Genomic DNA, 27,691 nt, shown 5'->3' on the forward strand with positions numbered 1-27,691 from the left:
TTTTGCAATACTAATATAATAGAAATATATTTATTTGCTTAGAGTATGAGAAATTTGCAGTTATTTTAAGAAATTAACATATAATCCAAAGTGTAGTGAGGGGACACATTTGTAAAGCTAGCGAGTAATACGAGAGTCACAGGAACAGATTTTTAAAGCAGTAGTATTTACAAAAGTATAGGGGTTTTTATTTTAACGAGTATATATTTAAAGAGAAAACAAATTATGAATTAGCTAACAGTTAAATATACCTTATCAAGTTGGCTCTAGTATCTGAATATGGAAATAAATGATAAAAAGTGTATGTGCTTTCATTCATGTGGTTCCGCTATTGTGAAAGACTTAAATTGTCCTGAAATGTTCCTTACTGGGTACTTTTATGTATTTTACAAAGCATTTGTTCAAACATCAGGGTGAAAGCAGTTCCATCAGCTTCAGGAACTTCAAAGTATCAGCATAAGAGTTTGTTCTGATGAATCAGGAGGAAGCACAGTTTGTGTCCAAGAGAGTTTCCTTCTCTTGTCTCAATCTCCTGTCAGAGGCTTAATGGGCAGGTCTTTGCCTTAGCTCTGCTTCAGCTCCTCACCTATGAAAGGAGATTACTATTATTTCCCTAGTTAATCTGCTATAGGAATAAATCCTTTAAAATTGTGAATTATTCAGAGAAACTAATTTTTTAAGGCAATGTAAACTCTATGATAGATCTTTCTGTGTATATGTCCATGCTGTACTGAATTAACCTCTCCGTAATAAATTTTTTCCAGTCCTGAGTGGAAATTAAATTCAAAGTCTGAGTATTTCAAAATCAGATTCTGTGCCTTTCTAGAAAAGAGCAGCTACTCTCTAGAAGCCTTTCAGAATGGCAGAATAGTGCCTGAGGGCACCAGATCCATACTACATGGCAAAGCATTTGAGTTTTAAGCAGAATTTTCAATACATGATATGAAAATTAAAACAGTGTTTCCGAGAGATTTCAGATACTTTCCTGGTGTTACAAGTTTTCAGTAGTTTAAAGTTAAGAAGGAAAGGAGAACATAAAAGTAGTGTCAGGAGAAGAAAAAATGTCTTACCAAGCATTTCTATTATAATGCTGAATTGTACACCGCTTGGCACTATCTGAAATGTTTCAAGACTCTCGCATGATTGGAACAGAGACTTTCTATATATGCTCACACTAATTAATTGTAAGGATTTTACAAGATTTAGTTCAAGTGTTCCATTATGAAAAGTGACGTGTACAGAATTTGGTATGTCAGCTGCCCTATATGCCCTGCAGAAAGAAACAAAATAAACAAAAAACATAGCTCATTCTGAGCCTGCAAGCAGATTTTATTTTATTTTATTTTATTTTATTTTATTTTATTTTATTTTATTTTATTTTATTTTATTTTATTTTATTTTATTTATTTTATTTTATTTTATTTTATTTTATTTTATTTTATTTTATTTTATTTTATTTTATTTTATTATTTTATTTTATTTTATCTTTTTAAAATCATCGACAAAAAACTGGCTTTGGTTAAGTTTGAAGGGATGTATAAGTGTTTTCCACCTGTCTCAACCTTATGTGTACAAATGAAGCCATTTATATAAACAGCCATTGACCTAATACATCATCCCAGACCTCAGTAGCAGACTTTTGATCCATTTTTCTCAGATTCTTTTTCCTACAAAGCAGTTCAGTGCTCACTAAAACCACATGAATCTTTTCTAGTTCCTTCCAACCCCAGACTGGTATATATTAGTCCCTCTGCAGACCTATGTCCTGTTATTTGTCAGTCCCCGCTGCTTTTTTTCATTAAGGTTTCTGCACTGTTCCCTGGAGGCATCAACTGCCAGACCTCCCAAACTCCTGTGATGCATATTGCTTAAATACAGAGCCTCCACTTACAGTTAGCATTACCTCTTTGCTGTCACAACCACATGTGTACTGAACAGGCACAAAAGAAAGACTAATGATTTCTAGGTCATGATATGCAAAAATGCAAGTCTAATAGCTACTGCCATGGTGATTGTACAAGTATCCCATCACATCTTCCTGTTCATGAAGAATTATTATCTCTAAGAAGATTGTTAATTCTAGGAGGAAAATAATGTGAGACCTGCTCTCATAAAAGGCTGTTGATCATCCTGCATTCACAGTAAAGGTCATAGGACTTCCCTGAACTAATTTTGCTTTGAAATAAAGCACATCCATTAGGGAAAAACCAATCTATTCTGATTTTCAACTTGCCAGTGAAAATAATATTTCTTAAAACTTTGAAGCTTATTCCATTACCTACTTACCCTTGCAAGACTTTTTCCCACAAATTTTGTTGAGAAGTGAGTTTATGATGAGATTTTGAATTTATTTTGAGAGAGAAGTTATTTGCTGAGTGCTATAGTACAGTTCTCAGAACGTGTGGATTGGAGTGAATGCTTGTCAGTTTATTGAGGGTGGCAGGTGAAATTCAGTGCTGATAAGGTAATGCATACTAGAGGGGATAATTTGAATTTCTCACACACGTTGCAAATTTCTAAATTAATTATAGTCACTGAGGGAAGAGACTTGGGCAATGGTTTGGACAGCTCAGCGAAAACAGCTGTTCAGTGTGCTAACAAAGGAAAATGCTAGGACATTTAAAAACAATTCTAAAAATTTGGAAGCATTTTAATATCACTGAGATAATCTATTTGTATTTTCTTTCATAGTGTTTGTTAGGTTCTTACAACTTCATCTTGCAAAGTGATTCATCAAGAAAAGACAGAATTCTAGAAAAGGTTGAGGGGAAATTTGAGTAAGGATATGCCCTTTTGTAAGGGTCTGTATTGTTTCATTTGAGGAGACTAAATAGGATCAGCCTTAAGAATATGAAAAGTTAAACTGAGTTCTCCTGTATATCTTTTGAAAAATTAATGTGGATCAGTTGAAGTGGACAGTAAACTTTGAAGTGAAAATTGATTTTTAAAGAAACAACCTTTAATTTATGGGGTGAAAATTAATTTACCCTGATAGACAGATTATGCCGTACTTGTCCAAGAAGAAGTTTTTACTAAGGCGGGAGATGAAGCACCGTTGAGACAGTCCATTGTGGAATTTCCCCTGTTTAATCCCATACTTAGTTTCCAATCACTTACTGTGATTATCTGTTTATGTGATAGGGATAATGATCCTGCCATTGGTACATCCAATCAGTTAAGAGCTTTTGACATTATCAGATCCTTCATCTTTACTTTGCTTTCAGCTCATCTGCAAAACTTACCCAATGCTGAAGCAAGACTGCATTTCTGCTCTAGAAAGGAGGAAAGGAAGTGAAGGAGAACTAGAGATCAGTTAAATTTGATGAATCTAAAAATGCCACTTGATAAAGACTTTTATTTCATTAAGCATACCTCACCTTTTGGCAGTATGGCTATGTGACTATATCTCACTTTTTATCCATCAAACTGAATAAGGAGAAAACTTTAGTATTCTACCTGGCAACTCCTAAGCGTTATAATGCTGAACTTCATGAAAAAGATATATGTGATGCTTAGATGACAATAGGTACCTACCTTAACAACTAGTGACACGTTGTTTATAGTTTCTGTTAAGGTAATGTCTTAGGGTCTTAAAAATCTACTTCTGACTATTAGGTGCTTGGTAATCCTGAAGCTCTGTCCTTCAATAGTTGTATTATAGAACTTTCTTCAAGCTTCCATCAAGTTGCAGACTTGTTCTCCATCATTGCTTCTTCAGACATTTTGCTAGGAAGAGAAAGAAAAGAAAAGTTGCTGCCACTCTTTGAGCCTCCATTTGCATCCCTGTGTTTGCCACAGGTAGCTTTCTCAGCAGTACGATTCCTCACAACTTTTATTTTCTAGGAACTTCTCATTAAAGTCTTGTTCATATCCTTGCTCCTTTTTATAAGATCATCAAGGAGCAGCATAAGCACTTCAAGTACTCTACTGTAAATTCAGGAAGTCACCTTTGCACCATTTTCTTTTCAGATAGTGGCTGCATTATTAAATCCACTATTAAACTAAAAAAGACTTGTGTCATAATGATATATTTAATTTGTCTTTAAAAATAACCCAAGTTAGATTGTTGAATTAGAAAACTTATTGCTTTAAAAGCTGATCTCATATCACATTCCAAAATTAAAAGATAACCCTAGGAATTTATACTTTTTAGTAACATGAAATTCTCTTTGTTAAAAAAGCGTGGTTAACTTTATCACTTTTCTCAAACTGAGTGTTTTTTAGATTGGGAGAAAGAAGAAAGATTACTTTTTGTGAAAAATTGCTTACAGAAGAAAGTATGTGGCAAGCATTTATTAAAAAAATTGAACCTTAGAATAGATATGATGAAGGTCAATTGCACAATTTCAAGGTGAGTAAGGAGATGGTGCTTGATAAAAATAAAATTTATATTGCAGATGTTTATCATACAAATATCATCCTCAAACAATGCAAAAGCATACTGTTAGCTCTTACCTGTAGGAAGTCAAAAAACATTGTCAAGTGTCTAAAATAAGCTCCAGGTTAACCATCATACAGAAAAGCAATACAGCAAAATAAGATACTACTTCCATGTTGTCCACCACCTATTGGAATATCTCAGCTGGAAGTGTTTTGTGTGCCTGTTCTGTTCTGGGATAGGAATGACTAGGACACTGTATCCTAACCAGTTTATGCCATGTCAATCATAATTGATATTTTTTTGTTCATTATACACTGGTCACAGACTGAAGAGGTTTTGGGCATTTGTTCCTTAGTTGCAGTTCTGAGGTACTTTAATCTGGAGGAGAGCTTAATGTTTGCAAAATTCAGGACTTCATTTCATTCCTTACCCTGTTTCCCTGTTTTCTCCCTTTTTTTTTTTTTTTTTTTTTTCCCCTTTCCTTTTTTTCTAATATAGCAAAACTTACACTATTCCCTTTTCCTAAGTTTTCTTCCTCCTTCCTGATCGGAGCTGAGAAATCAAATATTCAGTTTGTCCATTAACAATTGCTAACTCAATCACTATTCTGAAACATTTTTTATTTTTTCTAAGAACAAAACTGAAAAAAATGTTTATTTTTTCTCTTAAGCATATTTATACATACACAGATAAACAGTTGTAAACAACCTTGGCTTTAATATATGTAAAAGCTGTTCTTATTTGCATTTTGAACGTGAACAAAAATATATACAAACTTGTGGAAATTTGGATTTTATTGCTGAATGCAGTAATACCAGCTCTAATTTTACCTCGTTTATGGCAGACCAAGTATAAAAAACTTATGATAAAATGAAAACAAATTAATATCAAATAAAGTGCTGCTTGGGATCCTTAAACATTAGGTTCACAGGATTAGCATACTAATGACACTGCTATGAGAATACAGGACCTATTATGTTTATTAATTGCAAATGTAATTTCTAAAATTACTAGGTTACTTGTTTTGCATATTATCCTTCTTAATTACATGGAAGACCACGTCTATCCGAAGGAAAAAATAGAAAAGCATGCACATATATTTTTCCCTGATCTTTTCTGCTATTTTGATTCTATCTGCATGTTTGAGCTAGAAAAACAATGCATTTATACAAAAAAACCCTCTACAGTATCTGAATTTTAGAAATGTTGCCAGTGATTACTGTAAGGAAATTATTTTCTTTTAGCAATTTATTTTTTTTATACCTATAGAAGTGTAGATAAATCCTAATCTTCCTGTTGGTTGATAGAGACACTTGACTGAATTCTGCCAGGTACTGAGGGCTCTAAGCATCCTTCTGAACCTATGGCTATCAAGAGTACTTGGGAGTTCACAGCATCAAGTCCTAATTAAGCAAAGCTAAAATTGTTCTATTACATAGGGGAGCTAATAAAAGATAATCCAGTGGTTTGCTTTAAAACAATTACTCTATGTCCCTTTCTGCCTGCAGGAATCACCTTGTCACATCCCTCACTTGCATCAATCCACCACTTCCCCTTCCCCCCTTCTATTTTTGTAATCCTGCCCTTTAACAAAAATAGAATTTAGAGGATGACATAAAAAGGAGAGTTGCAGATGTACCGAAATATATGCAGTCTTTCTGCTACTTGCAGAAGGATTACAAACAGCTGGTGAGTTAGTGTACTGCAAGCAAAATAGATTTATCAAATGAAGTATGAGGACTTTTTTATGAAAGTAGGAGGCTAATACAGCTAGTCTGAGTTGATCATATTCTGGCACTAATCTACACAGAGATGGTTTCAAGGAAAGGGAACATTTTACTTCAGAATTGATATGTCTTCATTGTAGCAAGCAAGATAGCTTCCTCTACACTTCCTGTCTTTTTTCTTTACCTTAATATCTATGGCAGGAGTCAATTGTGGTGGATTCCATGGTAAATTGAAACAAGGGTAGTGTCTTAACCGTACTAAATTCACCTTTTCTTGCTACTTAGGATTTGAACTCTATACAGAAAAGTTACTGTATTCACCTATTGTGATCCATGCTAAAACAGAATGTATGGAAGGTATGTAATCACTTTTGACGATGATTAAAAAGGGTAAAAATGTTTAACTAGAATTGTTGTTATCTCTTCAGTTGTAGGGCACTTCCTGGCTCCATTTGAACCACATGTACAGGAAAAAAATAGGTGTAATTTGCATAAATTATCAGAGAATCATTGGAAGCAAGCATGTTAAAATGGAAGTGCTAGGTTCTGATTGATCCCTGCCCTCCCTGTGACAGGGCTGGAAATTAAAGTAAGAAACATTAATTACAGATCAATATCCCGTGGAAACTCCTCTACTGGAACAGCATTTTCAAAGCTGGAGAGTAAGTCAGAAACTAAAAGAGGATGGGTCAGAGGATGAGCTGATTTCTCTACTGCCTTTTTCTTTTCATCCTGACAGCTACTGACCAGATAGAGTTACTCTGTAGCTGAATATATTGTCTTCATCAAAACAGGAAGAGAGTGGATGAATTAAAATGTTGCCCTTCTTTCTATCAACTGGGTGCATTGCTCCAAAGAAATCATACATTTCAGGGATTTTACTTCCTTCATTCTCTAATTAGATTCCTGGACTCCTTGCAGACGTTTCAAGGTTTTTATTGAAAATGATGTTGTTTTGTAGTATTTACTTTTTTGTTGTTTTCATTCTGCTATGTGGACCAAATAAAGTAATTTGGGTAACCACAGTATTGCTTTTTATGTTCATTGCATTGTCTTTCTGTCTCTCCCTGGATTGTGACAAACTAATACTATCTGTAGATTTTATGTACTTATAAAACCCATGTTCATTTTCTATCTATAGATTTCTGCAGGGAAATATGAATCAGATTTTTCGAAGAGCTATTATAGTACTGAAAATATCACAAATCTTATACCAGCCTGATTGTAAAAATGAAGGATTTCTAAAATATGGAAGAATATCCAGCAAGGAAGTACAGCATCTTAAATTTTACATCTTATATATCTGACTTTGAAAAGCAAACAGCAGAGAAAAAGATAGTTTCAATGTAAAAGTAGGTTTAGTATCAATTTATATTTTAAAACTCTTTTGACTATAGGAAACAAGCATACTGTTCCATAAAATCTTATATTTCAAGTAGTAGAGACATTATTGCTGAAAAGGCATAGGAAGAGAAAAAGTAAAAATAACATTCAGCAAAATAAAGGAACTACCTGATTCAGTTAAATACCTCCTGTTTCCACTGAAAGCAACTTTCCTGTGGACTTTAGCATAGCCAGTTGTTTTTTTAGACAGACTTTCAAACACTGCTTATGTGCAGTACAGTATGACTTTGCATGCAAAGTTATATATAAAGGTGTAGTAAAAAAAAGCCTATGAAGTATAAATCCACAGAATATATGCAATGTGTTGTTGCATTTCTAATCTTTTGCTTTAATGCAACTTTGGTTTAATCCATAATATAAGAATATTTAAGATATTGGTATCTATACAGGAAATATTTGCATGGATATTTAATGGATGTGTTTATTATTCAAAATATTATATTTTTTATGTTTAGAAAATGAGAAAAAAACTATTATAATGAAGAAAATTAAATATAAGTGATATGGAAAAAAAATATTTAGCCAAGTCACATATTCTATAGATGTTTAACTTGCAGTTCATCTCCTTCACTGATGTAAACTTAAAACTGCATAAACAATAATAGTAAAATTAATTTATCTAATGGATTCAAATACCAAGTGTCCTATATGGTTTGAATAATCATTTCTCCAAAGGAACTTTGTAGCTTGACCTTTTGATTTTGTTACTTTTTAAAGTAGCACAACACCATCTGTTGGTACGTTATGTATTTATGTATTTCCTATGTAAATGTCTTACAACAAAGTTTTAGTAGTTTTCTTAAGATAATTTGAAACAACCTATTGGGACTTATAAAAAAAGGCAGTGGTATTAATGTATTTTTGGTTACTACACTGTTGGTATCTTTGCCTTTTTTTTTTTCTTTTTTTACATGACAGCATGTAATTTATAATTGTGCCATAGAAGACAGCAAATAACTACGATTTTTTACATTAGTCTTACAGTAGTGTACAGGTTGTATTTGTCTGATGTAGCTACTGCTGCTAATGATTTCACAGTCTATGAGGAAAAATCCTATAATACAGTTTAATTTTACTGATATGAATGCCTCTCTTTTGAAGTACATGATTGATTGCAATGATATTCTCAGAGCCTAAAAATGTCTGTGGCCATTTCCAGCTAGTGCCAATCACTTTGAGACTTTTTGTTACTTGTAGGATGGTGATGGAAGTAATGAGGCAGTCCTTATGAATTCACGATGAAATGCATTGCTTTGGTTGTGTAGCATATGTGTGTCAGGGGAGATTGGCCTTTCTCTTGTGGAATCTAAAACAGAAGAAACAAAAGTCTAAGGAAGTGCTAAGCTGCAGGATCTAAACATCAAACTCTCTTTCCCTAGTTGGTGTTCAGTTTCCTGCTTGCTTTTAGAAATAGTGAAATAGAAGAAACAACTCTGCATGAAAGTACTGTGATGGTAAGCATGGTCAAAATAATGCCAGCAATATATATATGGATTAGATAAAAATAATCAGCTTGCAGGTGAGGTATTGCAAAGCTATAGGGATCAAGGATGCTAATAACAAGGCAGTGACAAGGTAGCTTAATCTTCTGGAGTGTAATGAAAGAGTCACTTTGAAACCATGCCTTCCTCGATATAGCACCAAATGACAGCTGCATTTATATAGTGGTTTATATGTTCCAAACCCTGTCTGGATTCTTACAATGCTGTGCTGAGGAAGGTTTGGAAGCATCACTCATTCTTATTTTTGCTACCATGAAAGCCAGCTGATTTTCTAAGCAACACCTAATGGGCCTGTGGGTCACCCATATTTGTTCTGACTCCAGCTTCAGCATTGTTTTTGATATATGCCAGTCACCTTGTTCTGGCCAGTGGTGTTTTGGGATCCAGGCACCTGAATGAACACCATAGTTACATATAACAGTGCATAGAAAACAGTAAAAGAAATAAAAATCTAAACCCAACAAAGATCAATGATATTACAGGTAGGAACACATGAGTAACCTTTCAGAAGATATACAGAGAAGGAGAGAAAGAGGCAAAAAAAAAGTAAAAGGCTTGACAAATAAAATGAGTCTTGTAGTTACTGGAGGTTATGGAATCTTGTGGCCAATCTCCATACCCCACAATATGATGGTTGTCAAAGAAGTGGAACACAGTTCTTGCAAACTGTATACCAGAAGCCAGACTGCTTAGCTATGAGGCAAAAAGTTACAAAATTGCACTGAAGTTCTTCCTTAGTTTGAGATTCATAAACAAAATGTGTTATTGAATAGTTATTGTAGAAAAAGAGTTCTGTGGAGAATTAACTTCCTGAGATTTATTTTCATCTTCAAACATGAGGACTTTTTTCTCTGATCTTGCAAAACTCTGCTAGATAGGTTTTTATCTCCAAGACCATCTCCTCAATATTTTTTTTTTCAATGACTGTGGATGACTATTAAGTATTGCACATTTTTTTCTACTTGTTTAAAAGATTAAATTACTCAACACCCCTTGTACATAGGGGGTTTCAGTCTCTCCTTCATATAAACTGTTTCTTCATTTCACATTGAACTATTTCTGATTAAGGAATTGACTCTCATTCTTAGTTTGTTCAGTATAGCACTATGGGACTGTTGCTTTGTATAGCAAACTGACTCCTACTGTGTAAATACTAATAATTATTGTTTTTCTCATGTTCATATTTCCTAATTCCCTACCAGTCCTTTTATTGTCTTCATGTTAGGAGCAGTGCCCTTATAGGGCAAAAGAGGGTCAATGAAACATGCTGGCTGTTTAGAAATGTAAGTATGTAGACATGTTTTCCCTCCTAGGTGACTACTGTTCTTCCTGTCTTGGAGATCTTGGAATGACACTGGGTACAAGTATGTGGGTTATAATACCAAATGAAGTCGTCTCCCCTTCTCTGTGAGGAAACTGTCTATCTAAGAAAATCAGTCACTATAAACATAATTTGAAAGGAGTACATGCTTAGACAGAGTTAACATTCTTCTGTTTCAAACCAAAGTTTTGCAATGAAGTCAGCTGAACACTGTTAGAATTGTTAATTTAAATCAGACAGCCTCAGGACATGTTCCTGTATGTATCTGTGCACCCTCTCTGTGAGAGCTAAAATATACATTCAATTCAGTTTGAGAGTAGAATAAACAGTAAAAGAATATTGTTTTGTTTGACCATATGAGAAGTAATCTGGAGTAATTTTAGAGTAATTATTACAACAGACCTTGGGGGAAAAACCTGTAAAAATATTAGTAGTGATTTACTTGAATTTCTAATCCCTCATGGACTTTTCCATGATTTGAGCCAGTATGAGTAGGATTCTACAAGTCTTCAGGATATTACAGTTTTGGGAGCTTCAGTCTAGAATCACACAGAATGGTTGAGGTTGGAAGGGACTTTTGGAGGTAATCTGGTCCAACGCCCTTCTCAGGCAGGAATACCTAGACCAGGCTGCCCAGGACAATACCCAGATGGGTTTTGAGTATCTCCAGGAATGGAGACTCCATGACATCTCTGGGCAACCTGTGCCAGTGTTTGACTACCTTCATGATGAAAAAGTGTTTCCTTGTGCTGAGAGGGAACCTCCTGTGTTTCAGTTTGTGCCTGTTGCCTCTGGTCCTGTCACTGGGCGGCACTGAAAAGAGCCTGGCTCCATCCTCTTTACTCCCTCCGTTCAGATATTTGTACATATAAATAATATCCCTCTTGAGCCTTCTCTTCTCTAGTCTAGGCTGAACAGTCCCAGCTCTCTCAGTCTTTCCTCATAGGAGAAATGCCCCAATCCTTTAATCATCTTCATGGCCCTAGAAGTTTCTTTTTTTTTTTTTCTGAAGCAGTCATAACTTATCCAGCCAGATTATTCAACATAACATCCTTATCCCTGCAGACCATTTAATATTTTCCTAGAAGCTAGAGACATAAGGTATAAGGACAGTGTCCCCTAACATGTGGTCTATGATTGAGTGTTTATATCTACTAGAACTGTTAGATTTATTTGTGGAACTGTTTACACTGGTCTGGGTCCATGCCAGACTTCTCCAGAGATTTTTGTTAGTGACTGGAGAAAATTTCCCTTAGAAACTAATGAGTAAGGTCCACATTCTGCAGTCAGTTATAAATGTGATTACTGTTACAGGGAATGAGCAAGGTACAAGGAGTTTCTTTCAAGGACAAGGATTTGTGTCACAGTTGTTATAACACTAGCCCACTCTTGGTACAGATGCTCAGTAGAAGTAGTGAATGAATAATGTAACTCCTGCCTTTAGAGCTTGGTAGTATCTGATCCCTGTTCCAAGTGCATTTCAGAGTCTCTCAAGCACAATGTTACATGCAGATCCCACATTTACCACTTACTAGCAGGTCCCCACCTTCCTGGGATCTGCAAATGGCTCTGTCCTGGTGCTCCCGGCTGTTCTTTTTCACCTTCCACTCTTGCTGCTCTCAAGCTACATTGTTTTTTTCCATGCATAAGTGTGTCAGTAAAGCAAAGAATTTCGAATATTTAAACTCAACTTGAGTTATAAGTGAGAGGAAATCAGCAAACGGTTTTGAATATATTTTGTCTTTTTACTTTTGCTACTCCTTGGACTCTGAGTTTGGTTCATGTCATTAACAAGGTAGAGCTACTGGCCTTTGGGCTGCAGTCTTGATTCTTGCAACGAAGTTATATCTCACTGGGAAGAGGTCACTTTTAAAATTATCTCAGTCACCATGCACTTGTGTGGGGAAATTCCAGACTCTGTCCCCTCTCTCCTGACTTCATGTAGGAAGAGATGTACAAGAACATGTATTGGTAAATCTTGTTTTCTACTGTCTGAGTCTTACCTAATATGAATGTTCAGTTTCACATCCATTTTGTAGCTGTAACACAGAAAAAACTATAAGCATATATATATTAGAATGGGGGAGATGTCTTAACTAATTTTGAACTATCTAGCTGCAGCAACACTGAACTCAATGAGGCCTAATTTATCCTCTTCTTTGGCCTACTGTGAGCTCATCTTTGCTACTTCTAGTACTGCATCTTAGTAGTTCGTATTTCAGACTACATGTCCTGGCTGGGGCTGGCATAGCGTTCCTGTTGGTTTGGCAGCGGGAGGAGTGCTGCAGCACCCTGAGACCCCAGGGGCTCCCCAGGTCCCAGTGCCCTCACCTGTGTGCGGGGGCGGGGGGAGCACAGCTGGAGGGCTGGGCCCCGATTGGCCGATATGCCATGTCACATGACATTGTGCTCACTATATAAAGGCAGGAGTGGGCCAGGAGGGGCTCTCACTTCCGGGGGTGTGGCTGTGGGGCCTTTGTGTTGGGGATCACCGGCCAGGAGCAGGTGGGTGTTGGTCGGTGGGTGGTGAGCAGCTGTATTGTACATTACCTGCTGATACTGCTGTCAGCGTGTTGTTCTGTCACTGTTATTAAGCTGTTTTTATCTCAACCCGTGAGTCTCCCTTTGCCCCTCTGATTCCCTCCCTGTTCCCAAGTGGGGGGAGGGTGGGTGAGTGGCTGTGGGGCGTTTAGCTGCTGAGCAGGCTCAAACCACGACACTGCATTTTAGACATCCTACAGACTTTTCTGAATTATTAAGTCCTTGTTACAAACTTTGTAATCCACAATAAAGACTGCCGTCATTAATATGTCTAAGACTATGCCAATACCACATCTAAATTGTTTTTTTTGGGGGTTGTCATAGTAATTCACAAGAAAAGAACATGGTCACTTTCTAGTTTAGGTCACTGGAGAACTAAATTTTATAAGTTGGTATTTTGACTTTTTGTCATGTTCATAATGACAAACAAGGTAATTGCTTGGTCTGAATATGATTCCTTCTATTTAAGATCTTTTCCACCCTGGTAAATATTTCCAAGTAGTGGATTTGTTTGTGAGCTTCAAGCCATTCCAGACTAATGTATTCTGAACATGCAGGCTCTTTTGTAGCTGTTAAGAATTAGTTATCTCAAATTACAACCATAGGTAGAAAACCAATCATAACCATTAAGCCATTATATTATCTATCATAATTCTTATTCTAATTTTTTAGACATTTCTGGTAGATCGGCTTAGGCTCTCCTGGACTACAAGTTTTTGTTACATGTTTTTTTTTGGAAGTATTTTTCTCACTAGATAGTTACTACACACAGTATACCCCATCTGTAAATTCACATCAACATCTTCTAGTAAAAAGAGAAAACAGCACCAATGAGGAACTGGTGGCATTAGAGATAATGAGGTAGGAAAATCAGCAGAAGATTCCCTATAATGATCTGTGTAAACACTTCTGTCTGTCTATTTGGCTATGAAGTTGTTGCTGAAAGATCAGTATTAGCAGCAGTAGTTAGGTCTGTAATTAAAACATTAGCATTAGCCATGATAATTGGCCTAAATGGAGAAATGTCCTGGTCATATGGTTACTAATTCTGGAGTTAGTTTATTTATCCATACCATGGTAAAAGCCTTCAATTTCTTTTCAAAATGGCATCAGCACTTGAACCACTAAATCCTGTGATAAACAGTATAAGTTAGATTCTTAAATGTATGCTTTTTGAAACTATAAATTTCCTGAATTATTCAGACATTTTAAATCACTTCACTTATAGTGTCTTTGGCGGAAGTGTATTAAAAAACTAAAGTCAAAATATTTTGAAATTATGAAATCTCACAGTTTTACTCAGTACAGCTAGGAATTTTGTTTGCATGATAAAATCTAAAAATGTAATAGGAATACATGAATAATAATGATATGCAGCTGCGCTATTGAAGGTGTTTATGAAATTGTTTTGATCCGTGCTTTATTAGACTGTTTGATTTCCTAAACTTTCAGGTTCATAGAACATAATTGTACTGTAGCTTACGCTATGTACTGTCATTCAGAAACGACTTGTTGATAAGTTCTATCTTAGAAATCAGTAAGTTCTCTGAAACTGATTATCTTCATAATATACTTGCTTAATCTTCAGTGATGATATATGGGTTTTCTTTGTTCTTGGTAACAGTGTGGTGTTAACATACTGTTTTTAAGAGCACTCTTTCTTCCCAAACTAGCAAAGATCTGAATGATTGAAGTCCACTGGTGTATTCAGTATACTTTAAATTAGCCCATGCTTTATCCTTCAGAGGAGACAAACATACAGCCATGTGACCAAGTGCTACCTATTCCATAGCCAGATGATCTGTATAGCATAGCATTTTTAGCAGTTACAAACTGAAATGAAAGTTCTTTTTGTCATGGCAGAAACCCCCCCAAACCTTAGTCAATGACATCCAAAATCTGGAAGGTGATACAACTTGTTTGCTGAGCACTTTCAGATTCCATTGATTCCTGCAGAAGTGGCAGATCCGCAACAAACTCCTAGCATCTCTACAGCTTTCATCAACAGTAGATTCTGTTTATCTTTTTCCTTATAGTTATGAGAAGGTGGAATTATGATAAGGAATTTTTCTGGTGAAAAAAAATTGTGTAAAGCATGGATTTATACCTTTAAAATGTATAGACAAATGGGACATAAGCCTTGAAGTTCAATTAGTGAGAAAAAATATTTTTAGGCTAATTTTATTTCTGGTTTGGGTTTTTGTTTTTTTTTTTTTTCTTTTTTTTTTCCCCAAATGAAGTGTTTGAGTGTCTATGTTCTGAATTACTCCTAACACATCAGCTAAACTCCAGTGTTTAATAGGCTAACAATGGGAACTAACATACAAATTAATACAAGCAGATGCTTAGTAAAGATAGATTTTAGCTTCTAGTTTCCTGGAGGTTAATGTGGACAATAAAATAAGACTAAACAAAAGAGGTTTCTTTAGTTTATTTTGAAAAGATTAAAGGGTGACTCACATCAGATAGTTCAAATACATAAAAGGCTGCTGCAGAGGGGAAAGGAATAATCCCTTCACCCACAGCAGGTAAAATGAGAAGTTACAGGCTTAAATTATAGTAAGGGAGATTCAACTCTAAGGCAAACTTCACAGCAGTAGGATAGTAGAGCACTGTAATAGAGATGGAAGTGGTGGAACCCATTGTCTTCCAGCTGTGTTTTTCTGTGATTACCATGAGAGGATACTATGGCTTTCACTTTGCTGCAGGACAAGTCCTGCCCAAAAACTTTACTTGAGGTAGCAGTATTTTATCTTCCAAAACTGTATAAAGGGACATATCACTGATTTTGGAGTCTGTGCAAAGGGCCTTTGTTGGTATCCCAGACATTACATGTTAGATGGATCTACTTCATTATTTCCTTCTTCCAAGACAGATGAATTCCTCAAGATGATAGATGCCTCACCAACACTGCACTGTCATTGCTGAAGCACATTAAGGCAGAGAAACATCTAATTTCAGTAGAGAGGGAGGGGGAAATTCTTGTGGTCATAATTTCTTTAATAGGTTGCCTCAAAAATACAGGGCTGTGAGAAAATTGTTTTCCTTTGTTCTCCTGCTGTGTCTGCCGCATTCTATTTTCCTCTTTGTTGTTTTACCCACCTATATATTTAGGACTTAATTTTAAAGTTAAGCTTCTCCTCCATAGTTCCCAGCATTTGGACAATAGAATCCAAGGAGCATATTTCAGGTATTTGGCAGACTGAGCCAAAGTCCTTCAAAATTTGTTAATAGAAAACTGAGAAATCTGAGGAATGCAACGAACCAGATTTGTTGTCTCTTACCTTGTTTTGTGATCCTTTCCCACAAAGACAGAACACTAGCTCTCAAGCATTCACCAGTTATTAGTCTTGGAGGTTAATCTGACTGAATTTTCAAAATAAACTTGTTTTCAGAGTGTCATTTGACTTTCCAGTATGTTGTCTGTGTCTTCTAGTTGCTATTTTGAAGGCTGAGGGAAGACCCAAGTGGTCTACTTCCTCTGTTCAATGAAATGGAGTGACTATCAGCATCCTGTATTTAACTTGTGTTTAAGTCTTTATAGAAGGGGGAAGGCTACACCGTACTTTCCATTCTGTTTCTGAGCCACCTCTTTTTTCCTTTTCTGTGTCTGCAGTGGCACTCTGATAGATTCCAGTTTGTCTTCTCTACTCCACTTCTCCCATAAGCATTAATCCCCAAGCTATTTTTTCTGTCTCTTTCTTTATAGCTTTTCTAATGCAGGTACCTGAAGGTTTAGTTCCTGATAAATTTGGTTACTTATAATCCCATACCTCTGTCTCTTTCATTTATGCCACTGTGAGGATGGTTTCAAGTGGTGATAGGTGACCTCACAAGCCTACCAAGTAATTTTATGCACTTTTAGCACCTGAAAGAGAGCTTCATGAAAGGCCCTGCTCTGTGTGTGCATACCAAATTCATGCTGAGAAAGTGGCAAGAAGGTGGTATTGTTTTAGACAACAGTGACACACTTAGTTTTCTTCCCTGACTGATCATTTGTTTTAATATCACTGGCTTGAGAAGATGGATCTCAAAATAATCCATTCTTAAATGTACGTATTGTAAAGAATAATTAAAATGTACTCTATATGCTACATTGAAATCAACTCTATGTCAGAATTACTTCTTACTTTCATGGTCTTGTTCCCACATATTGCACTGTTCTTGCCAACCTTCCAGCTCTACCTGGCCTTTCAGAGATATCTTCCAATAATAGAAGGAAAAACAGACTTCCTGTGTAAAGTGACACATAAACTAAATTATTTGTGTGATGATCTAAACCTAGCACAAATTTAGCGTTCACAAGTTCACTCTTGAAGCTGAAAAGTACAAGAAATCAGGAGTATGTAAAGTTGGATTCAGGTACTGCTTGTAGCAATTTATTTATACTAGAGGAAAGAGCATCTTCCTATCTATTAAATAAAATTTTGTTCTTATTCTGAATAGCTCCTGTATATACAGATATTGTGAAGGTGAAAGAGGTTAGGCTGGGTCTTAATCCTGTCTGTACTGTATCTCCCTGTTGTGTAGAGTTCACAAACCTTGTTGAGATTGTGACTGAACTGCACAATGGGAAAGTAAACCAGCTTAAATTAGAAATATCTGAATGCATAACCTGAAGATTTCCCCTATCTTTAGTGCCAGTTTGATCTTTTACTTATACCGAGCGAATGTTCACCTGTAATACACGTTCAGTGTTAGTAAAGTGAACCATAGCAATGAGTTCATCCATGTTGAGGTTCTTCACTGGGTCAGTAAAAGAAGAGTGCACCACCAATGTGGATAATCTGATATGGAACTGAATTGGGTGGACTCTGCAAGCTAAACTTGAGGCTGAAAACTGCAGACACCAGTTTGGTGTTAGACTGTGTATAAACAGTGTGTATAAACAGATAAAAACCCCAGAAGTGTTGTATGAGGCAGACAGAGCCTACAACACACTATAAGGGGAGAGTGGGTGGATAGCATTCATTAATGTAATGATTCAGAATCTGTGAGCTGAGATGTGATACGTCTGAGAGGTAACTGAACCAATTTTTGAATTTATTCATTCATTTTTTTTAAAGAACAGAAGATCAGATTTATGGGGTCACAAGTACCTTGTTACTGGGGAAAGTGAAGCTTCATCAGTACAATTTAACTGTGTCTTGTAGATTGGCAAGATATGTACCTTTCATTCTAGTGAGTAGTTCCAGTCATTAGATGAGAAGCTAAGGCATTTTTAAAGATGTACCAGTACTCTCGTTGCCTCAAAGGTCTTACACTGTGCTTTGTATAGGCTAGATTTTGAGAATGCTTACAAACAAGGTAACTGCAGCTACTTGTTTATGAAACATTGCCTCAAGAGGACAGCAGGGTTTTTCCAGGTGTTCTTAAGATACTGGCTTTCATCCATAAAGCTCTCAGTTATTTGGACCATGCCTTCTCCCTCTCACTTCTTCACGATTAAGAGGAGAGCATAAACAGTTGGCATTAAATCCATCTTGATTTAAAAAGCGAGATCCTCTTATCAGGGAGCTTCCTGTAAGTGGGGACAGACTGCTACTTCACTATCTCCTGGACACCTGCTTTGCCTATAAGTTTGTGATTTTTATATTATTCTCAAAAAGCTGAATGTCTCCCCACCCTCTCTTTCATATTTTTTGAGAGATGATAACAATATAGAGTAACTGTGTGAGAGCTATTGTCGGTTTCTTATTGTAGTTGTTGAATATTATTACGTACTGTGTGGCTAGTCAATTATATGTGGCATATATTGTAGATTTTATATTTTGTCTGCTTCAAAAATTTCTTGAAGTGCCTAGATCCAGGATTAGGTGCTTAAGTTGTAACTTCAAATAAATAAATACATTAAATAAATAATTGAAGCAGGCAGTTGCAGATCGTAAAGAGAGCTGTCTCCTGGGTGGAAAACACTGTAAGTCTTAAAACAGCAGAATCTTTGATAAAGTGGATGAAATAAAAGCCCCAAAGAATTTATTCTCTGAGAAAAAACAAACAAACAAACAAACAAAAACAAAACAAAACAAAAACAAACAAACAAACAAACAAAAAAAAAAAACAAGAAAAAAAAAAAAAAAACAAAACAAACCAAAACCAAAATCACACTAACAAGATTTATGCTTGGTGAATTAGAAGCTTCATTACATGTGGTACAAAACTAATTACTAGGGAGCATTTTATTTACCTCTAATTTCTATTTAATAGCCACTGCACTTGTCATTGCAGGTATGGTTACAAAAGTATGGCTACCTTCCACCAACTGACCCCCGAATGTCGGTGTTGCGCTCTGCAGAAACCATGCAATCAGCTATAGCTGCCATGCAGCAGTTCTATGGCATTAATATGACAGGAAAAGTGGACAGAAACACAATTGAGTAAGTAACCAGTACTGAACTGCTCTTGACTTTTCTGTTTCATGCAGGGTAAAATAGAACTAGAAAACTTTATAGCACATGAAGCAGGGTGACTGGGATATCCAAATAGTGTTGCAGCTTCAGAATGGGAGTTAAATGTTTCTCTTTCCTTGCCTTTTTTTTTTTTTTGTTTTTGTTTATTTTCTGTATTTCGTGGTAGCAGGTAGTTACCTGCCTAATAGCTATCTGCCTTTGGGCAAGTGATTGTAAAGAAAATGTTTCAGGGTTAACTAAAGAAGGGGCCAAAAGGTTATCAATGTGGAAGTGGAGAAACCTATTCAAAATTGGCAAGAATTCATGAAATGTTTCACAGTGGAAAGAGTCTTTTCTTACTGGAAAATCTTTAGTGTAAATTTGCTTATCCTCATTGAAAAAAATTTTAGCATACTCCACTAGCCTATTCAGTTAGTGGTTCCCAGTAACAAAAGACCAGTTGTCATTATAACATGCAGTAAAATTGGGTTAGTTTTGCATGCCCTTTGCAGTTCTGAAGTTGTGTAAAGCCGGCAATGTCTGATTTTACTGACAGACTGAACACAGAGAAACTCTGTGAAACAGAGCTATTAAAAGACACTTCCAAACAACTCTATACTATGCCAAATTTTTTTAAAATGTGACAAAAAAAAAAAAAGTATAACTACACAATTAAGAAAATGCTTCTGGGATTAAGATTTGAAGTGCTTGTTGGATTCATTCCAGTAAAAATGCAATAAAGATTATCTTGTGATTTTAGAAAAACTTACTTTGCTTGAAAAACAAACAATAACAAAGTAGTACTGTCAATACATATCCAACATTTACTTTATTGAAATATGTTTCTACTGCTTCTCTAAAATGCTTTTTGGAGGTGGGGGGGAAATCCTCCGTCATTTCCTATTTACCAACTCCAGCACAAAGTGTCATCTTTCATTATTCTTTTTTGGTAAAGTAGCAGACATTAATGATTTTTCTATCATTTAGAGTTTAGGGAGGAGACTACCCAAAATGCTGGCAGGATTGGAAAAATCATTTTATTCCACTGGCAAATGTATTATTGTATTGAGAAGCAATAAAGCAAAGCAGATTTTAGGGCTACCCTAGGGGTAGGTGAGTTGATCACACATCCCTCAGTTTAGGAATTTAAAGGACCTTAGAACATGGAGTGCAATAGCAGTGAATGCCTAGTGAGAGATCCATCCTCAAAAGTATGTTTATGATCCAATCTGCAGGGTGTAGAGACTCATCTCATTATACAGCTACAGTGATTGATCCTTGAGGGGAGAGTGCCGCTTTGCCAGTCACTAGTAGCCTTTTAAAGACACATTAGTGGCAGCTTTGTAAGAGGCAATATATTTCACTAAAAGGAAAATAATCTGTTCACATTTCGCAGTACAAAGAAGATAATTGGCAACCTAAGGAAAAGCAGGGGCCATTTCTTAGTTTAGAGTATCAGCTAGTGAGTTGAAAAAAAACAAACCAAACCAAAATTTTATTTGCAAAGGGAAGTGGTTTATGTTTGCTAAATTGGGCGTGTTGACCAGCATGCCAGCAAGGTTGTCTTCACTTTTTCTATGTAAGAGACAAAGGAATCCATCTGTGCAGCAATCCAAAACGTAATTTTTAAAATCTGGTGGATATTCAGTCTTGCAAACCTTTTGATGCATGATTTTCTTCTACACAGAAAGAGATATAAGGGCATGCAATTCTTAGGTGCATACAACTCATGCTGGATGAATTCTGCATTTACACAGCCATTTGGAGTTGCATTAACTTGAGTCGAGTTGGGAACAAAACTGATTATTAAAAACTTGTCACATTTCCATAGAGAAAAACACCCAACTCATTAAACTAAACTATGGACTTGTAGCCTTAAGTTACCATCAGTTAACACCACTGAATATTCTTGGAATATATGACTATATAATAAAGGATAAATATATTTTTTCCAATTGTTTATTTATGGCAGTATTTTGTAAATGTTTTAAATAATTTTCCTTTTCATCTACATAGAAAGTATATATACTTTCATTTGTCCAGAAATATGCGACAGTTTACCATTTGTTTCTCTGATTAATATGTTATAATCTCATATAATGCTGGGATTACAAAATAAAGAGTATAGCAGGAACCTCATAAAAACAATATGTTCTCATCTTGTACATGAGGATTTACCTGCTTTTCTAGTAGTCTTTTAAAGACATTACGATATGGTGCTTTGTCTTCAGGAAAAACAATTAAAAGAATTTATAGTGGTAACGTGATAGGAACCAGCTTTGGGGATATTAACAGAGAAATAATGTCCTGCAGCAGCATCATCAGAAGTCTACTGGGGGGATTTTGTTGCTCTGGAAAAAAAAATAATCTCTCAATGAGTATTTTGGTATGCATAAATATCAACAGTGTTCATCTTCCCCCTACTACTCACCATTCATTTGTTTTTGCTGTATTTTTAAATTTGTTTCCCAAGTGTCTTGAAAAGCATGATGCATGCTTATTGCTGGGGATAAGGAAGAGTGAGTGGCAGAAAAAGACATCATGGTAATGGTGTAAAAATATGAGGGATGTTCTGAATACAAGTATCATGACAGTGGCAAACCCAGTGAAAATACCTAATGACATTTGCATGGGGTGCCACAGTATTTTCTGTGATTGATTTATGTAATGCCAAACACAGTCGATTCATTAAAATGGAGACTTCTGAAAATGGACCAACTGTTGACATCCTGGTCTTTCATGTCCCTAAACCAAACATACTAAGTATAAAAAGACTAGTTGTTGTCTTTCCTTAAAACTGCTATATATGTTTATTTCAAAAACATGTTTTGCAGTTTAAAGGGGTACATTACAAACTTGTTGGTATACAGATAGAATGGTTGTGTATAGGATGTTGACTAACTCTATGCAATAGTAACAAAGCATTAATTTTACTTTAATGTCATCCCTTATAAATAAATGGCAAACGTGCTTATTTTAATGCTTAGATGAGCTTCTAAGCAAGTTTCTTCAAGGCTTATAATTAAGAAGTAATCAGATTTATGTGTGATCTCTGCTGTCTATATATTAATTATCAGAAACAGATTGAGTGAACTGTAAATTTCGAGCTGTTGAAAATGACTCACTAGTTTATTTTAATAGTAAATGTTTTTGTATAAAAGCTATACAAAAGTTCTTGTACCCTCAGCAGACATTCAATGAGAAGCCTTACAGACAAATCCTCATCAGTAACAGGGCTGAAATACAGTATCTTACGTCAGTCTTTGACTGCTTCCTGTTACTTAGAGAAATGTCAGTAAAGTTCTGTAATAGCAGAGTACAGTAGGGAAGAGTAAAGATGTTTAGAAAACGTATCTATCTCTCCTGACAAGAAATTTAAGGGTACCATTCAGTAGTTTTCTGAAGTAAATGTCTATAGTTTTTCCAGCCACTAAGTCAAGTTGCACTGTTGGACTCTTTCTTTTATTTTCCTTTTTTGCTATAACTCTGCCAAAAAAAAAAAAACAAAAAACCAAAAAACAAAAACCAACAAAACAAACACCAACAACTAAAATATTATACAGTTTTGATTAGGGATAAATAAGCCGAGGAGAATTTAACCAAAGGTAGGTTTTTTTAATGTTTTGATTCCATGTTAGGCCAATACTTTTTCCTGAAGGCTTAAGAAAGTGAGGAAACAGAGATTCTTCCTCTTAACCCCCAAGGAACAAAATAAGGTTAGGCAACTGGTTTGAGTTATGAGAAGTTCAGTTTCAGCTCTATCCCTGCTGGAAGAGCATTACAGTTTTGATGCATATTTTTATTTTAATCTTTTAAGATTTTCTGTGAGTCTAAACTGTTTTAATTCTCTTGGCATATATAGCTCCTCAAGGTTCAAACTAATGGAGCTAAGAGAGGAATTTGATGTGACATACTCTACGGATAGAGTACATTAGTCACAATTAAGCCTCTTTATTGAGTGCTGATAAAATATTAATTTTGAGGGGCTTCTGCATGAAAGATTTCTACAAGTTCAGAGACAATCAGATGAAAGAGAGGCAAAGTCATTACCAGTATGGACCTTTTTAGAATTAAAAACAATTATTTAAAAAAATAACTAAAATCCAATCATAATTGATCATATTATGTTAAAAGCAGGTATATTTGGAAGAAAATAGAAATGAATGCTTTATTTGTCAATTCCCCCCCAGATGGAAGAGCATATTACACACTAAGGACCCTCAGATGTCATTATCATTAATAGTTACTACCGACAGAAGTCTTTCAGTCGGTGTGAGAACAATTACTGTCTAAAAATTATTTTTAACATATTAAAAAATAAAAAAAAAAAGGAACATTTACATGCCAGAAATTGTTACCATTTTGCCTTATTTCTATGCTAGAAAGTCTGAGCTCCAATAATAACCATGTAATATTTTTTTTTTAAATTCTGACTCCTAAACTTAGCTCAGCTAATATCTAGGTGATAGATTTGGTGATAGTCCAGCTCTTCAGATGCAAATTGCATCTTTCCTTAAATTTTACATAAAGATAATTTCCTGAAAGCTAGTGAACCACTTGTGCAAAATCTTCCATTTAATTTACATTGAGATTTATATTGTGTCTGAACCACAGTCCCAGTTGTCATATAGGAACAGTAAGAACGTTAGTGAGCCAGGCATCATAACAACATGGAACATCCCCTGCTCATCCATGCCAATCAGGATACAAGCATAATGTTCACAATAGGTACATGCCACTTCAAAATCAATGCAAGAACAAATTATGACTGAATTTCGTAACATCTTATTCTGGGCTGTGGGGTTTTTGTTTGCTAAAAATGGATTGTCACTAGTTCTAGTAAGATAACACAGTGTTCAATTTTGAATCCATGCTACCTACTGTTCTTGACTTTTTGTATTAAATTTTAAGTGTTAAACATTATGCTAACATTATTTTGTGTAAGAGTATTGCACCTTTGACATAACTTGAGAGATTATTTCAATAACAGATTTGAAGATTAATTTTTAAATTCACAACTTGGAATATTTACACTTATCTGCCCCTGGCTTTCTAGTGAGCAAACCCTGTTATTAAAATAGGTCTCCATCAGTTATGCTAAATAGTTTAAACTTTTTTTTGGGGGGAGGACTAATTAATTTGATTTAAAGTCATTACCCTTGAAACAATACAAGTGATATATTATTTATTTTATACAAGACCTTGACATTTTTGTACAGTGTTTCTAACAAAATATATTAGTAACTAGTTTTTGCTTTATTCCTTGCTTCTTTCTTTTGATGTAGTGATATCACCTTAAGGTGAGAACACCGATATTTTGTTACGTGTGTGTCTCTTTCTGCAGTGTGTGTGCAGTTTCAACAGCATAATTTAAATATACCCCGTCATTAAAATGCATGGTAAATGCATGCTGATCTAACATGCACTGTGAAAAAGTATTACTGACAATGTGTTTAAAAGTTTTCTGAGGTCTGAGCCAATTTTAATCTCATTTGCTGAAGCAGAAATATGATATCATTTTACTAAGAATAATAGAACTGCCCTTTGGTCTGTACCTAAGATCTGCTTCTTTCCTTCATTTTCTTTTATTTTAGAGCAAATTAAACTTTTCAATAATATTTCATCCCAGAAGTCTCTAACATCTATGTTGTTGAATTGACACTTCTTTTTAAAAAAAAGAGGAACCTGAAGTAAAGTTGCAGAGTGCTTCAGCAAATATTTGCTGAATTTGGGGTAAAGTTTTGTAAATTTTAAAGTATTGTCTTTGCAGACACTTAGGAAAGAAGTTTATCTTCCTTGCAAATACAAATAATAGTCAACTGTTTCATGTTCTATGCATACTTTGTAATTATTCTGGCCAGAAATTAGGGCAAATGATTCTGTGTTTCTTATTTGGAACAGGTAACTATGAACTCAATGTCTTCAGTTCAGGCAGTCAAATTCATAAATTTTGACTTCCCCACTTGTACTACTTGGTGGATGTGTCACCCATCAAAGTTTTTGCAGGCACATCTATAGTCTTTATCAGTGCAAGTGGGATGCAGTGCCATCTTGGTATTATCACTGAAATTTCATATATCCCACAGACTGCTGAGCTTAACTCCTACTTATGCATTTAAACAATGGTTTGCTATATATTCATAGCTACAGCATATACCAAGTGTTGTAAGTCTGGCTGTACTTTTAAACCTCTACACATGGATTTATGAAAATGAATGTGACTGATTTTGACTGGATTAGTCCATCCCTAAAATTTCATTCGGTATGCAATATGGTTTATCTTGTATTAGTAAGTGTGAAACTTACAATGCAAATCTCATTCCTTGAGTACAGAACTGAAAAATCAATTATTTCTTTAGATTGTGTAGTTTTTTATACACACACACTACTCCTTTGTACTGTTAATATTCCATGTTTTCTTTTGGACAAAACAAGATTGTGTTCTTCATTTTGCATATATTGAACTAAGAATATCTACTGGAAGAGATGAAAGATGGTTGGCTGGTTGTTTTTTTGAGTTTTTGTTACCTGTGAATGTTTTAAAAGGACTCTACATTCTGAGATGACATTTCCAATGTCTTTTCTGTCATCCAGTCATATATATATATATACAGTTGCTGTGTGTATATTTATTTATGAAACAATGCTTAAATGCCACTTTAATGGTCAGAAATTCATTCATGCAAGCCTGAATATAGGGTGTGACTACTCTTGTGGTAAATACCATTGGAAAACTATAGCATTTACATCAACAATTTTTTGTCATGATAGAAATAAAGTCAAATGAACTGGAAAAGTAACAGAGGAGATTTGTCTTTTACTTATGCAGTGAATGTCTTTAATCTTACTATCCTGATGGTAAATTGTTCTGCAGCTATTCAGCTCATATAAAATAATGACTTCAGCTGAGTTTTGTTCACTTTTACTCAAACTAAATAACCCATTACACTACAAGTGAGAATCAGTTCAGTGATACTGCTGTTGAGCTCATACTTTTTAATCAGATATCATCCTAATTTTGACATATTTGGAATGGTGACAAATTTGAATTTTTTGAAATATTGGAAAACTTGGAAATATTGTAGCCCACTTAAAAACGAGCACTTCTGTGGAAATTCTGGCACTGCTGCAATGATAATTTTTGTTGTTTGTGATTTTGACCTTTTCAGTCTGATTTTGTGCAGAGCATTAAAGATTCTTAAGCAGAATTCTTGAGTTAAATATGTCCATTAGGAGCTTACAGTTGCAATGAGATACTCTTCATTGTGTGGAAAGACAGTAATATAGAAGAACTTAACAGTATCATAAAGTTAGCAGTTTCAGTATCTTGAATGAAAAAAAAATAATTCTGGCAGTTGACTGGGCTCTGATTAAAAGAATTCAAAACTTGTTTAAATACCATGACAATGAGACAAAAAAGGATCACAGAATACAAAAAATAATTTAGGAACTAGTGACTTGACCACGTCTTTGTGTATGTACTTCATCTTCAGCAAGCAATCTAGTAATACAGATCATAATTACTTTGAATGAATCAAAATAAATTATTGGCTGTGAAAGACTTGTCCAGTTGTGAAGTCTTTGTTCAGAGGTTGTAGTAAAAGAAAACTAGGAGAAATAGCAGCAAAGAAATTTGTTTCTGAATGTCATGGGGTGCAATGAAGTTCCACAAACTATAAATCTCATAACAAGATAATTGTTCCTTTTGTTGGTCATTGTTACATGTAGACACAAAATTGATAATGCTGTAACTTCAAAAAAGTATGACGTTTTTACTAGTTGGGTGCAGTGGTTTTGATTTATCTTTCATATTGCTTTAACTATGTGGTGTTGTTTCTTGCAGCTGGATGAAGAAGCCTCGATGTGGTGTGCCTGACCAAACAAGAGGTAGCTCCAAATTCAACATCCGTCGGAAACGCTACGCGTTAACAGGACAGAAATGGCAACACAAACATATCACTTACAGGTACCAAAGATATTCATATAGGTACATAAATGTCACTAGTAGTGTTGACTTTTAATTTAAAGTAAATATAAATTTCTGAAATATTTCTCAATATTTTGAGTTTATTATCAACGTGTGATATAAAAATGTTAATTTAGATACCTCTTGGGTAAGTATGTCTGTGCTACATAAGAACGAAATTATTTTCTTGGATTAAAATTGCATGCAGTTAGTAACTGGTAAATTCTCTGATGCTTTCAGCATCGATTTAACACCCAGTATGTCCTTAACCTTACCTTTCAACCCTCTTGGCAGCTTCTCAGGGAACATTGCTCTGAAACTAGGAGCACTGTAATGAAACACAGATCTCTAATTTAAGTATGTAAAACAGGTTATTGAAAGGAGTTAGACTCTGCAAAATGTGGGTGCCTACAGGTCTGTTCTAAGTACAAATGAATTTGATTATAATTTAGTGAGTCAC

General features: G+C 35.1%; 1 protein-coding gene across 1 annotated transcript in view; it reads left to right on the forward strand.

Moving 5' to 3' along the window:
• MMP16 (matrix metallopeptidase 16) overlaps window positions 1-27,691 on the forward strand; it is a 189,254-nt gene that overhangs the window by 69,398 nt on the left and 92,165 nt on the right. Inside the window, exons 2-3 of the mRNA XM_033005861.2 lie at window positions 19,105-19,253; window positions 27,109-27,231. Coding sequence (XP_032861752.1) covers window positions 19,105-19,253; window positions 27,109-27,231 — 272 coding nt within the window. The remainder of the gene's footprint in view (window positions 1-19,104; window positions 19,254-27,108; window positions 27,232-27,691) is intronic.

Source organism: Tyto alba, unplaced genomic scaffold (genome assembly GCF_018691265.1).
Source record: "Tyto alba isolate M040663 unplaced genomic scaffold, T.alba_DEE_v4.0 Super-Scaffold_9, whole genome shotgun sequence".
Taxonomy (NCBI): domain Eukaryota; kingdom Metazoa; phylum Chordata; class Aves; order Strigiformes; family Tytonidae; genus Tyto; species Tyto alba.